We start from the raw sequence: 14,045 nt of genomic DNA on the forward strand, positions 1-14,045 counted from the left end.
GTGTTGCATTATGGATGTAAGATGTCAAGTTATTGTGGTCCAGTTAAGAGTAAATTTTTAAGGTTTTGAATTGCTATGAGTGTTCAGTCTCTGTTTATTGTTAACCTGGTAATTTGAAGTGGATTTTTATATTAAGAAAAAATGTTCAAATATAGCAGAATAGTAGGTTTGTGAGATGCTACAGCTTCTTGCAAAACATATGAAGTGAAAGGTCAGTGGGACACACACAGCTGCAGTATTTCACCTGAGTAGAATGTGTTCAGTATCTGGTTACATACTCTTCAGATAGCTCTGGAAGTAAAGCACTTAAAGCATTCAAGGACCAGAAGTTTTAATCCTTTTCCTAAAGCTGGATCAACTGTAATTCATACATCAAAATATCCATAAAAGCTGGATTTGGGAAGTAATTTTCAAGCATCTTTGTAATTTTACAAGCTGGGGTTTCTTCCATTTCTATATGCCTGATGATCAGAGACAAGTACAGGAAGATTAACTTAGATTTATTTGTAGGTCAGGTTTCTTTCCGTAATCTCAAACCATGTTTTTGGACAGTCTTGTATAGAATCCTGTTGAAAAGTGTCTAATGTGCAAAATAGAGAACAGTGTGCTTCCTCGGTGGTTGACAGCGTGTTGTGCTCAAATTGCTATCCAACAGGATGACCTGAGTTTTACTTCGACAGAACAAGCTAGCTGATCAGACACTGTTTCAAAGACCTCTGCAGGCAATTAGACTCTTCTTGACATTCATCTGTCCTAATGGACTCGGTGGTATGGTCAGAAACTTCTTGAAAAAGTTCTTCTGTTTCTGAATATGGTTCTTTATTTGTTTCTACCTATAGAATACGGGAGAACACGAAGTCCCATTGAATGAAATTCCTTCTGAAAGAGAAATGAAGAACTTGTGAATTGGTTTCTTTGCATTCTTTAAAAAAAAGTCTAATTTGCCTGTCAAGAAGTTGTTTAAACAGGGAGTTTTACTTTCACTTTCTGTTGCAACAGCAAAATACTGAACATCTTTCCAACTGTATTTGTTAATTATTTATTTTTAAAGCACCTTGCATATCTAATACAACCCTATAAAAGCTCAGAAGAGGGAAGCATAATTTAGCCAAATTCTCACAGTAAGTCTTAGTCTTAATTCTTTGTTTCTTTCCGAAGTTGGGTGGAGGGTTTGTAAAATGATCTACTTCTGTATCATTTTACAGAAGTAGATCATAGCAAGTCTGGTGTCACCCGAGTGATACAGAATATTTCAGTTGGAAGTGAGCTACAACAATCATCTAGTTCAACTGCTTGACCACTTCAGGGCTGACTGAAAGTTAAAGCAAGTTATTAAGGGCACTGTCCAAATGGTTCTTAAACACTGTTACTTGTAAAAATTGGACCTGCTGGTTCAATGAAATATGATCTCGGTTTCATAGGCTTTACAGCGACAGAGAACTGTGGAGAGAATTGAGGTGTATTTTGGTGGGTTGGTTGGTTTTGGTTTGTTTTTTTCCTCCAGTTGTATCAGAGTTGTCTTATAATTGGCCTCTGAAATGTGCTTTTCTTACTGGTATAATGTGTTTTATGATATGTAGGTGAAGAGGGGTGCCTAGTCTTACAGAATACGTTTCTAAAACTATGCTGAAAGCTAGTGGGATGGGTAATGTACCTATTCGATTTTCTCTCAAATGTGAAATTGATGTAAAAATGACTCTGAAATAAAGCAATGTCATCAAAACTAGTTCTGACATAAATTTACCTGTTTTTTTGCAAGGAGACAGTAATAAGGCAGATTCTGTATACCATGCAGAAAAATAATTAATGCTTTGTCTTACTCCCTTCTAATAGAAAGGATTCTGTTCCAGTGTTCTAGGCTTGTTTTTTTAATGTAAACCTTAGCCAAAGGCTAAAAGCAAAAGGTATTTTTTTTTCTAGAATGCTTTGACTGTGTGATCAAATATTTTTCATGGGTAATTAGCTGACACTATCAACTCAGCTGTGATGATGGACCTTTGGAACTGTGCGGTGTGGAAGGAAAGCATGGGGATTTCTTATGTTTTAAAAACAAAAAAACCCCAAACAAGCTCACAGAGGTTGTGACTGATTTTGGACTTCAGAGCGAGTCGGTGTTCAGTTTACGGGTTGACTTGCAAGACATGTAAAGACTTAAGAGTATTTAGACAGGGGTACCTTACAGAGGATTGCCCAGTGGTTTAGCTTTGTGTTCGTTTCATTTATCGCATCTGCCTTCTGTTTGCAGGTAGTGGAGTATGGTCTGTTTGTGAAGCACTATAAGGTTGAAGTTTATCTTCTTGAGCTGAAGCTGTGTGAGAGCAGCAATCCTGACAATGTAATTAGCTGCCACTTCAGTAAAGCAGACACTGTTGGTAAGTAGTTCTCTCATACCTGAAGCTGTGCAATGGTGCTACCTCAAGAGATACTTTGTGCCCCCCTGACCAACAACAGTGTTGGTAAACTGGAGCAAGTCTAGTGGGTACCAACAGGATAGCTGGGAGTTGGAGCATGTGATGTGTGAGAAGAGGCTGGGGGAGCTGTGCCTGGAGAAGAAAAGGCTTTGGCAGGACATTGTAACACCTATGAGGAGGTTACTGAGAATGTGAATCAGGCTAGTTACCGAGTCATGAACAGCAGACATAGTCATAAACTGAAACGGGACGAATTCCAACTGAATAGAATGAAAATGTTTTCCCTGTTGGGACAGCTGGACATTTGGACAGGGCCCAGAGGGGTGGGGGAATCTCCTGCCTTGTAAGTTTCGAAGACCTGACTGGATAAGCCCCAAGCAGCTTAGTCTGAATTCAGTGTTGACCCCACTTTGAGCGATTGGACTAGGAACCTCGTGAGTTTCTTCCAGCCACAGTTGTGGTTAAGAGCTTCGAGGAGCGTGTTGCTTACTAAGTAGTGTCCTTGAGAAACAGCCACATCACTCCCGTAAAGCAGTTCCATCTCTGGTTTTCCTATGATTCCTTCCTGGTGTGTGAATATTTATAGAGATCTTAATGGTTCTTCCTGAGGTTTGGCCCATCTCTCTCTCTGTATCATGGCTATATTTTCCCATGTAAAAATGCTGAATGTCATCTGTCATATATGTCCATAAAGATGCTTTTTTTCAGTTTGCTGATGTATGGCCTGGCAGTAGTAAGTGAAAAGACCTCCTTCTTGAGCCTATTGTTTTCAAACGATGACTGTTTCACAGAAGCTGGCTTTTGGGCAGAAACCTGTCAGCGTGTTCTGAATGTTATTGGTTTGAGGGCTTGACAGGCAAATACATGACTGAAAATACAAGCTTTTCATTTTTTCAGACTAAATATTAGTCAAGTTATATGGGAAATTATAACTTCCATGATACATTTCCTACTCAAAAGGATCTTGAAGGATCAAGGATGTACTTCCTTGCTAAATATCTGGCTTGTCTTTTTTTTTTTTTCCAAATCACCCAAGTTTTAGGAATTTTGTTGTTTTTTTTTTTTTCCTCCTGAACAGCTACCATCGAGAAAGAAATGAGAAAACTATTTAATATCCCAGCTGAGAAAGAAACTAGGTTATGGAACAGGTATATGAGTAACATGTATGAGCAGCTCAGCAAGCTGGATAGCACAGTGCAAGATGCGGGGCTCTATCAAGGTCAGGTAAGGGGCTTTTTTTTTTTAAGATTCTTATGTACTGCTTTCTCTGATACATAGTTCTTTTCACTTGCCTTTTATGTACTTTGAGCAATCCTTGAAAATGTCATGTTGTAAATGTTTTTAGTGATTTTGAAAAGTGTGTAGCAGACTTGCAGTTATCTATCTTTATTACCTGAACTTTCTTTCAGGTTGTTCTCATAGAAGTGAAAAATGAAGATGGCACGTGTCCTGGACAGCATTTCCTGGCAAAGTAAGCATGTTTAAAAGGCTTCTGCTGTTTTGTCCAGCTTGTTCACTAGGCTTTAGTGACCACACGTTCTCCGTGAATACCTAGTTATCAGTGGCTATCGTGGCTTATTTTGGATATTTTGAAGAAGGAGGTGAAAATTTTGAATATGAATATTCTTCAGTGGTTTTGCTGTTGGTTTATTGTCTTAGCAATGGTCTTCTGTTTTAAAGCCCATTTCAAATAGGCTATGTAAGGATTAAATATCTTAGATTTCTATAGTGTTAGGAGACCAAAGTGCTCTTTACATTGAGGTAGTTTACTTTAAAAGCTACCTCTACACGCTGCACAGTCTTCTACCATTGTAGAACAAAAAGGATCTTGGAGTAAAAGCTGCCAGTCATGAATGCTCAGAGTTCTGGTAGTCCCTTCTTAAAAAGGGTATAGAAACAGCTGAACAACATCCCCCCCGCCATGTAAGGCAATTGTAGAAGCCTGTAAATATTACACAGATATCCTCTCACTGCTGTCTATTTTAGAGTAGAGACGAGTAAGAGAGAGACTTCATGAAATACTGTATAGAGTGAACGGTATAGAATGGGCCCTGCTTGTAATAGTAAGGAACTGTTCAAGTCCTACTACAGAGAAGTAAAATTCTGTGATTTTACTAGTCTGATGGCCTACTTGCTTTGCTGTGAGTAGGCCACCAGAGTTGATACGGAAAGGAAATATTTTTCTGTACAGTATGGTTAACTTCTAGAACTTGCTGCCAAGTGATCTCATTTGAGATCAAGATCTTACTGGTGTTAATTTGAACAGATCAAATAGGTCAGTGAAACCTATTTTGAAACAGTTCTCTACTACTGAAATATAATACTGGGTAAATGGATCAGGAGAATGCTGGTGTTAAGAGAGGCAGCTGTGCAAGACCAGATTATAACATTTTATTTCTACACAAAGCAAAGCTAAAATGGAGCCCTGTAGCATTCCCAGGCCTCAGTTTTTTTCTCTTTTCACCAGCCAGTCTGATATGTAAAGACTTTTAATTAACCTCTAGGGATAATTAAATGAAAATGGCTATTGGTATGCAGATTAATATTTTCTAATGACACAGAAATAAACATTTGCTAATTGTAACGTAAAACTTTGTAAACTTTTTAAAAAAATTGTGAAATTGTTTGACTTGATGCTGATAATGGTGACTGAAGGAATTATATTAAAACATACGTATAGGAAGGAGTGTCTATTCCTTTGTACTTTGCCTTCTACTTAATCCTATCTCAGGCAAACATTTTGCTCCGATATTCTACTTCTCAGCTAGAGAAAATACTGCTTAGCCAGGACCGTGGGGAATTACATATTGGAGTTCTTCCTTCAGGTTGCATCATACTGGGATTCATCATGGGCTCTTTTAATACTAAAAGCTTACAAGAGAGTTTTTCTGTATTTAGAATTTTGATGACATAAACCAAACGGGATGTGGAGCGCTGTGCTGTTGGTAGAGGAATGATGAGCATCTGCATCACTGTCTAGTGCCAAAAGAGGCCTTGGACAGCTGAAAGTTCCTGTCATTCGCTACTTGCAGAATATGGGTGTGCGAGGTGATTGTGGCGTGGGTGGGTTACCTGTCGTGAGGATTTTTCCCCACCATTTACTGCATGTCAGAGGCACTGGCTCCTACCAGGGGAAAACACTTTTCCACATGTTGGGCACCCTTCCCGAGTGTTTGTTTCCGCAGCCATCAAACTGGCTGACATTTTACGGAAGAAATGCTCTTAAACTCCACAGCAGTTCTTGGGTGGTATGTTCAGCGTACGGTTGGCCATTACTGTTTGTTAGTTTGCTGCTTCCTAAGGTTCAAAATACTTTTCTTCTTGTTGTAGTTAGAAACTACCAGGCAAGGTTTCAGAAGAGGGAATGGATTATACTAGGAATTTCAGAATTGGAGGCATACTTTGTTTATGAAGGGAGATTATGTCAATGACTCTGTGAAACTTAGTCCTCTTTAATTGTTACTTAGAAGACTCCCAAAATAAAATCCTGAGATGGGGGAATTCCAGCTGAGTCCTAGCGCACACTGTTTTTATCCTGGGTATAAATTTCTTAGCACAAACGAACAAGGAGTTGTCAGATTTATAAAAATGGCACCTTTTCCATCAAGTGTTGCATTTGAAAACAGGAGTAAAGTTGTATTTATCATCTACCTGGTAGCTGTCTGCCTCCCTTTGCAGTGTGCAGCAGTAAAATACCTTTCAGTTTTTTGCTTGCTGCTAGAATTTTACTGCAGTTTCCTCTTCCTGCTCTTCTATTTACTGATGGCACGGTATACTCGGTGGACTTTCTTTGCCCCACCTGGTACTCTCCTCCGTAAAAATGTCGAGGGGCTGTTGCTTAGTTCACCCATCCTGTAATGCATGTGTCTTTCCTCAACTACTCTGCCTTGATTTAGGCATCTGTTCAACCTGCTATACAGCATTCAATGATATTACATGCCAGAAATTATTGTACAATTTTAAGACCTTGGTGGTTGATATATATTTTGTAGGTACATAATGCCATAATTAAATGCCCTTTCATATTTAAAACTCATGTCCTTCTCCCAGTTCCTTGTATGCTGATGATTTTAGAAGACCCCTTCAGCAACTAGGCTAAATATTTTGTGGGCAGGTCTTTATTATGTGACTTTCACGTGCTTGAGTTTGCAGCAGATGCCATGCTTTCAGAGTAGCGTTGAGTGTGTAAGATAAGTTAAGGATGCTTTTGCATGTCAGAACTTTCTAAATGAAAAATCCGTTATGGCCTCTGCTTTGCCAGTGAAATCTAAGTCAGCTTTTCTTGCTTCGACAAAAACTTTTTGTCACAATATTCTTGATGTGGAGTTTTTTTTTATATTGGTGGCTTAAAGGAGGACTAATTCTACTGTATGCTCTGAAGGTAGCCTCAACTGAATTGAAATATTTTTCCTGTCTCAGTCTTACAACCTTTTACAGTATTTCTTCAAGCTGTTCAGCTTAGCAGTTTTTCTACTTATTAACCATATGGCCTCACAGTTTTCTGTACTAGATTAATTTAACATTGTCCCCTTTATGCTGCAAGTCTCCGGATTTCTCCTCAGTTGCCATTTGTGTGGGTTTTTGAAAGGTTGCATAGCAAGATATGAAACAGCTGTCTTTTAGTTGGCATATGGGGGGCAATGTGCATCAGTATTGTGAAACGAAGTTGTGTACGTGAGGATGAAGGATGTGAGCCCCAAATGCACGCTGGATTCTGTAGGAATGTGATTCCAGTCCTGGCTCAGTCTCTTGAATGTGAGCTCCTGTAGCAGCCTTGAGGCAAACCCAACCAACCAACCTCAGTGGTCAGTAGGGAGGCGCTGAGTGCGTCAGAAGACTTTCTGATAAGTGACACACTGATCAAACTGCATGTGGAATGGTCGTGTCCTGTGAGGTTGTCAACAAATTTGAAAAGTAGACTAATGAGAGGTTTCAGAAGGAGCCAAGTGAATTGTTGAAAAATTAGCAAATAATTTTTGTACTAGAAGACTTAAAGTATTATATCAGTGAGAAATCTAAAAGGTGATTTTAACACTGTAGTGGGTTTGCATGGCGAAGTTTTAGTAGCAGGGGGGCTACAGGGGTGGCTTCTGCGAGAAGCTGCTCGAAGTTTCCCTTGTGTCTGATGGAATGACTGCCAGCCGGCTCCGAGATGGACCTGCTGGCCAAGGCCGAGCCAGTTGGCAACAATGGTAGCACCTCTGTGATAACATGTTTAAGAAGCAGGAAAAAACAAACACCCCGCAACAAATTGCAGTGTAAGAGAATGAGACTCTGTGAGAGCAACAGCTCTGCAGACATTGAGGTCAGTGCGGAAGGCGGGAGGAGGTGCTCCAGGTGCCGGAGCAGAGATTCCCCTGCAGCCTGTGGTGAAGCCCGTGGTGTCCTCCTCAGCCCATGGAGGTCCGTGGTGGAGCAGATCCCCACCTGCAGCCTGTGGAGGGCTGTGGAGGTGTATGTCTGAAGGAGGCCGTGGCCTGTGGGGAGCGCACACTGGAGCTGGCTCCTGGCAGGACCAGTGGAGAGAGGAGCCCACGCTGAAACAGTTTGCTGGCAGGATTTGTGACCCCGTGGGGGACGCACAGCGGAGCAGTCTGTTCCTGATGGACTGAACGCCATGGGAGGAACCCACACTGGAGCAGTTTGTGAAAATCCTGCAGCCTGTGGGAAGGGCTTGCACTAGAGAAGTTCATGGAGCACCATCTCCCGTGGGACAGACCTCACGCTGGAGCAGGGGAAGAATGTGAGGAGTTAGAAGTGGCAAAGGCAGCGTGTGATGAACTGACTGCAACCCTCATTCCCTGTACTGCTCAGTGGGAGGACGTAGAGAATTTGGGAACGAAGCTGAGCCCGGGAAGAAGGGAGGGGTAGGTGTTTTTAAGTTTTAGTTTTAGTTCTCATTGCCCTACTCTGATTTGGATTAATAAATTAAACTAATTTTGCCAAGTCGCAGCTGTTTCGCCTGTGACAGGAATTGCCGAGTGGTCTCCCTGTCCTAATCTCAACCTGTGAGCTTTTTGTTATATTTGCTCTGCTCTGTCCAGTTGAGGAGGGGAGTGATAGAATGGCTTTGGTGGGCACCAGGTGTCCAACCAAGGGCAAACCACTACAAACACAAAATCTTCTGTGGGATATGAGAAATGGAAGTTGAAGAAGGAACTCCACAGGCAGCAGATGGAGACGAGCACAAACCAATGTTCAGGTGATGAAGTCGCATACTCATGCTGCAAATGAAATCAAAGTTTCTGCTGACTGCAAGGGGTGTTGATCATTGGAACAGTTTAGCTATGGTCTGCTGGGTTAGCTGTGGCTGGCCACTGTGAAACCATGATGGCAGATTTTTCTAGAAGATGTATTTTAGCTCAGACAAGAGTTACCTTGAGAGACTTAAATTGTCCTTAAGCAGGAGGACTGATTCAGCAGTAATACCACGCAGTCTCATCCTCAGAGCTGTGAAGTTATTTTATCAAATCCCTGAACTGTTGCATGGTTACATGGAGTCTTTCTTTGCTATAGTTTACTCCTGTATAGGTTTTGTTGATGAAATGTAGCTGAATGTGTTTATTCCTGTCAGAAAAATTGCAGTGGTTATCAAGGGAAGCTGCAGGAGTTTGGCACCTTCCAGTCCAGTGTCTGTTGTGCGTACAAAGAGCAAACTAGGCCAACTGAGAGCAGTTTCAGTGGTAACCCACTGAGTAGCCCAGAATGTTTTGGAAGGTTCTAAGTCACAAACTTCAAAGAAGAAATAATGTTTATCTCTTACTTCAGTGAGGTGTTGGGGCCTCCATTTCCATGGGAGCAGAAATCCATTACTGTGAGAGGTGGCAGTGGAGAGAGAAGGTGGGTTTGACCAGTCAGTGTCTGCGTATTCCACAGAAACCCTTGTTGGGGCATTGGGGATAAAAGCTTGGCATCCAGGACTTCTATTGTCAGCTCTGTGTGCAAATGAGACAGTCTCCTGAGGAGCCTGCAGTACTGTGGAGTCATGAACAGTAGCTTCCTGGTCTTAAAATGGGAAGCTTTCAGAGAGAAAGATTTTCCTTTGTTACTCTCTGTGCCTTCAACCTGGAATCGTAGCTACTATTGTGACTACCTTGTGAAATGAGGGGGAACAGCTGTGCTTAGTAAATTGTCAATCTTTCTTCAGTTATTACAGATAGATGAGTAACTTGTGAAATGTAAGAGTGCTGAGAATTTTTATCTTCTCAAGTGAATTTGATTTTTGTGGGTTTTTTTTCCTCCCTGCTTGGAAAGCTGTTGGCCTCTCTTGTGTTGTTTTACTTCATGATCCTTCCCAATTTTCTAACAGGAATTTGCCCAATATCCTTGATGCCTCTGTAGGTGGGCCTTTCCCTGCTCTGACTTGTCTTTTATCTTTGTTTTCTGATCCATTTTTTAATCTTCCTCCTTAGATCTTAGAGTATTTTTGTGTGTGTGAGTGGGGTACTGTTGAAATACTTCTTGGAACTCTTCAGTTGCCATCTGACTCTTTGATTGTGCACTGCCTCTATGCTTCTCTTGGAAATTTTGAAATCCTTAAGGTGTTGTCCTCCTTTTCTTGTCTCCCTATCAGATTTTCTTCATATTATTTTCCAAGCATCTTGCTCTGTTCTCTCACGGGGAACAAACATGAAGCAGAGATGCTGCGTCTTCAAGTCTGGCATTTTTTAAATTGCCCTTCTTTGCTTCTATTTGAAGCTTTTAAAAATGTGTTTGTAGCGCATTTACATGCTGTTGTTAGCTTAATTGCTTTATTCTTGACCCTTGAAACTCCCCCAGGTGGACCGCCAGTGTGACCCTCTTGTTCTGTTATTGATCTGATCTTTGTGTCCAGGTAGTCTTGAGAAGTTCCACCCTCAACCTTGCAATGACCAGAAGGTTGCGTATTGTCCCAGAAATGGTTGTCATGGTTATTTTGGTAATTGTTCATTCTCTCTAGTATACTTTCCAGTACACTTCTTGGTTGTGCTGTCTGGTTGAGGTTTTTTTTTAGCATGCTTCAGGCTTAGACTATGTTTGGGGTTTGTGTTTTCATCTGGGAGCTCTCATCATAACTTGTTTCCTTCTGTATTTACTTTACTTCTACTGTATTTCCGAACTGGTAAATTTGTCCAGCTCTTCTGCCTCCTCTTGGCCGTTATGGCTTGTTCTTTGTCTTGTAGTTTTTGCTCTGCAGAGGTTTTCCAGGACTGTTTTCTTAGTAGCATGGGAGCTATGAATATTCATTTTTAGTTTGTATCATTTGAGAATCAAGGCCTCATTAAGAGAGATACAGGAACAAGCTGTAGCTTGAGGGCACTGTCCTGTGCTGGTGCTCTGCTGTGCTGTGGGTGCAATTAGCTACTGTTGCGTGGCTGTTGGTGTCCTGCACCTTTTTGCATTCGGTTTTGCTTGTTGACTTGGGCAAAGATGGGGAGAATGGGTAATTTCCCAGTTAGCTCTTGCTGAACAGAAATTAATTAGTATCAAAATAGTTTCTTTAAGCTTATGTATGTAGTACTGGCGTGTGGTTTTGCCTTTTTTATTGAACGAAAGCTGTCTATGACAGAATGCTGTGGGATTTTAGTGCCTTGCTGGCCTTTTGTAACATTGTGTTCGGGTTCTTTTCCGGCCGAGGAGAGTAGTGGTGTAGAACAGCCTGGGATTCACGAGCAGATACCCTTAGGGCTTGTGAACTTTTTTGATCTGTTTTAGTATCTCCAGTCTCAAAATGCTGAGGATTGCTATGCACACCCCATGTACATAGCAGTGTGTTTTGCCTGCAAGTTGTTGTACAACAATGTTGTACAACTACAACTTGGAGGGAAAACACACTGCTATGTATCAGCTAGGCTCAGTAACACACTATTTTGTGCCCACCCACAAGAAGATACCACGGTACCTTCTTGCTAATTAATGTTCTGTTTGAGTGATGGTTTGGGTTTCAGATAGGCAAGGACTGACTTTGTTGCTTTGGGTAAGTGTTTCAGGATTTTTTTTGCTTGCTTGTTTCAAGGTGGTTTACTCATAAACTTAAAGCTTGCTTCCCTGTCCCTCATGCCATCCAAATTGCCTACTTATTTTGGTCTGGGACCCAGATTTTGCTTTAAGCAAAAACTGTTACTCCTGCTTCTGATAATTCTGTCTGATGTTTCTGTTCCAGACAAGTGTTTGGAAGTGTGATCACACAGATCAAAGCAGTAAATTCTGTGTGTGGGAACTAACTGTAAGGTGGCAAGTCCTTGGAGTTTTGTGGGAGGTGGGGCTGGGGGTGGAAAAAGCAGTAGCCCTGTTCCTACTTCTTTCTCCTTTCTCCCAGATCAAGCACTGCAACTAGCAGAAACTTTACTACCTCTTCAAAATCATCAGCAAGTTCTTATTCCTCAGTGTCTGCCACCTCTGTCATTACTAACGGTGATAACAGTAACTCCTATGGACTGAACAGCTCCCACCTGGGCAGGGGGTAAGAGCAGGAATGTTCTTTTTGTTTCTTCATCCTTCATGTGAATAATCCTGTGCATCCTTGCCTGTACAGAAAAGGACTGTGATGGTGCTCTGTGAGGAGGTCTACTACTCTTGTGTACTTGTTTATCACACTTTGCTTTTGAAACCGCTGTGTTCTGCTATTCCTTGCTCACTTGCAAAAGTAGCGTGTGTTCCTGAGCTTACTAACTGCCAGGGCATTGCCTGATTTTGAGTGGACTGGGGGTATGAGGGAAGGGATTATATTCTTTTCTCCATCTGTCATTAATGTAGAAACCTTTCCAGGTAGAGATCATAATTTTCTTATTAGCTCGTACAGTATGTTGTATAGATTCTTGCTGCATTAGCATAGTGTGCTGTGTACTTATAGACAGAGAAAATTAATGTGTTATGAGCCATAGATTAATAATATGCTGTGTAACAATTAACACTTCCAAAGTTATCACATACACTTCACGTTCCTGGTATTTAGTATTAGCGACTATGAAGCAGCAGAAACCTGTAGGCTGGTTAAACTATTTAATTAAACAGTTTTTTGACTTGTATTTGATGTGGCTTTTAAACAGTATTGAGACTCAATAAACTCATTGTGGAGTTCACTGTGTTGTCTTTCAGAGGTTCTGGATTTGTCTGTAACTCTTACAGCTGCAGGGACAGCGCTTCCCTGACACAGCCTGGACTCTGTGGACTCAGTAACCTTGGAAATACCTGCTTCATGAATTCTGCATTACAGGTAAGAATTGGAAAGAACCCTTCTTAGAATTAAATAAAAGATCAGTCTCACAGAGATTGTAGATTAAAATCTCTGGAAGGGGAAGAGTGTTTTAATGTGATTCAATGAGGAGACTGTGCCTGGAATGGAAAAAACCCCACCAAACCAACAACCAGCCGACTCCAAACCAAAAAATTGGTTCATATTTACTTTTGCTTATGCATAGCATGTTAGTGCTATAAAACATAGTACAGTATTAAGGACTGGATCTCAAATACATGACTTCTGAAAAGGCTGTGGGCTACCTGTAAGGTAAGGTCCTAGTGCGGTGCTATGATAAAAATGGGCTGATGTGGAGGATGTTTTGACTTGTGTGGGCTACATAAGTGACATAAGGAGGTCACTGCATGCAGTTCTGGGGTCTGTGTTTAAAGATTCTTGAAAAATTAGGAGTATGAAAAGCCACAGGAAGGGTTCAGGGTCATTGTGTGGGCTGTTAAGGTTGTGACAGTTATGCAAAGCTTATAATAATTGGTATACTTATTTAATTCAGTCTCTTAGGTTTATGTGGTTCATTTTTAAAAATGCAGAAACATATTAGGGAAAGTTGTTTTCTAAGAAATCAAAGAAATTTTGAGCCGATTTTTATGAACTTTGCCTATTGCTTACATCAGACTTGTAGTGCGGTACTGTATTGGGTCTGGCTGAGCCCACAGCAGCCCTCACAGCGCTGTGCTTTGTACCGGGAGCCAGAAGGGTGGTGGTAACGCACCAGTGTTTTGACTGCTGCTGAGCAGCGCTCACACAGCATCAGCCCCAGTAGCCTGAGGCCTGGGAGTGGGCGAGACCTTGGGAGGGGACACAGCCAGGAGGGCTGACCCAGAGTGACCAACGGGATATTCCATACCTTATGACATCTGCTCTGATACAAAAGCTAAGGGAAAGGAGGAGGAAGGTGGGGCATGCGCTGTTTATGACATTTCTCTTCTGGAGTAACTGCTACGCATACTGAAGCCCTGCTTCCTGGGAAGTGACCGAACATCATCTGCTGATGGGAAGTAGAGAGTAACATCTTTTTTTTTTTTTCTTTTCCTTTGTTTCCATGCATATGACTTTTGCTATTGCTTCATTAAACTGCCTTTATCTTGACCCACAAGCTTGGGGTATTTTTCCATCTTATTTTCTCCCCCTCCCCGTTCTACTGAGGAGGAGAGTGATAGAGTGGCTTGGTGGGCATGTGGCATCCAGCCAATGTCAACCCACCACAGGTACAAGTGCTGTATAATGACTTCTGTCACTCTGTGGTAGCTTTGAAAGCTAGAACAGGTCTTAAAGTAACTGTAATGCATTATGCATGTGGTATTCAGGATACACAATAAACTTGGAATGCCTTGCTTTGTTTGACATGACTTTATTTTCAGTTGCATCATGGAAACCTTAAACCAAATGGTTTTTTTGAA

The 14,045-nt window shown here is 41.4% G+C and overlaps 1 protein-coding gene across 3 annotated transcripts in view; it reads left to right on the top strand.

Annotated features, from left to right (window-relative positions):
* Positions 1-14,045, top strand: part of USP4 (ubiquitin specific peptidase 4) — a 44,305-nt gene that overhangs the window by 2,210 nt on the left and 28,050 nt on the right. For 2 of the 3 annotated variants that reach the window (XM_080385432.1, XM_080385434.1), the window contains exons 4-8: positions 2,246-2,372; positions 3,490-3,635; positions 3,821-3,882; positions 11,710-11,853; positions 12,489-12,606. In XM_080385432.1, the coding sequence (XP_080241558.1) occupies positions 2,246-2,372; positions 3,490-3,635; positions 3,821-3,882; positions 11,710-11,853; positions 12,489-12,606 (597 nt within the window). The remainder of the gene's footprint in view (positions 1-2,245; positions 2,373-3,489; positions 3,636-3,820; positions 3,883-11,709; positions 11,854-12,488; positions 12,607-14,045) is intronic. The other variant, XM_080385433.1, reaches the window with a different exon arrangement.

The sequence above is a fragment of the Falco punctatus genome (genome assembly GCF_963210335.1).
Source record: "Falco punctatus genome assembly, chromosome: 4".
Lineage (NCBI taxonomy): Eukaryota > Metazoa > Chordata > Aves > Falconiformes > Falconidae > Falco > Falco punctatus.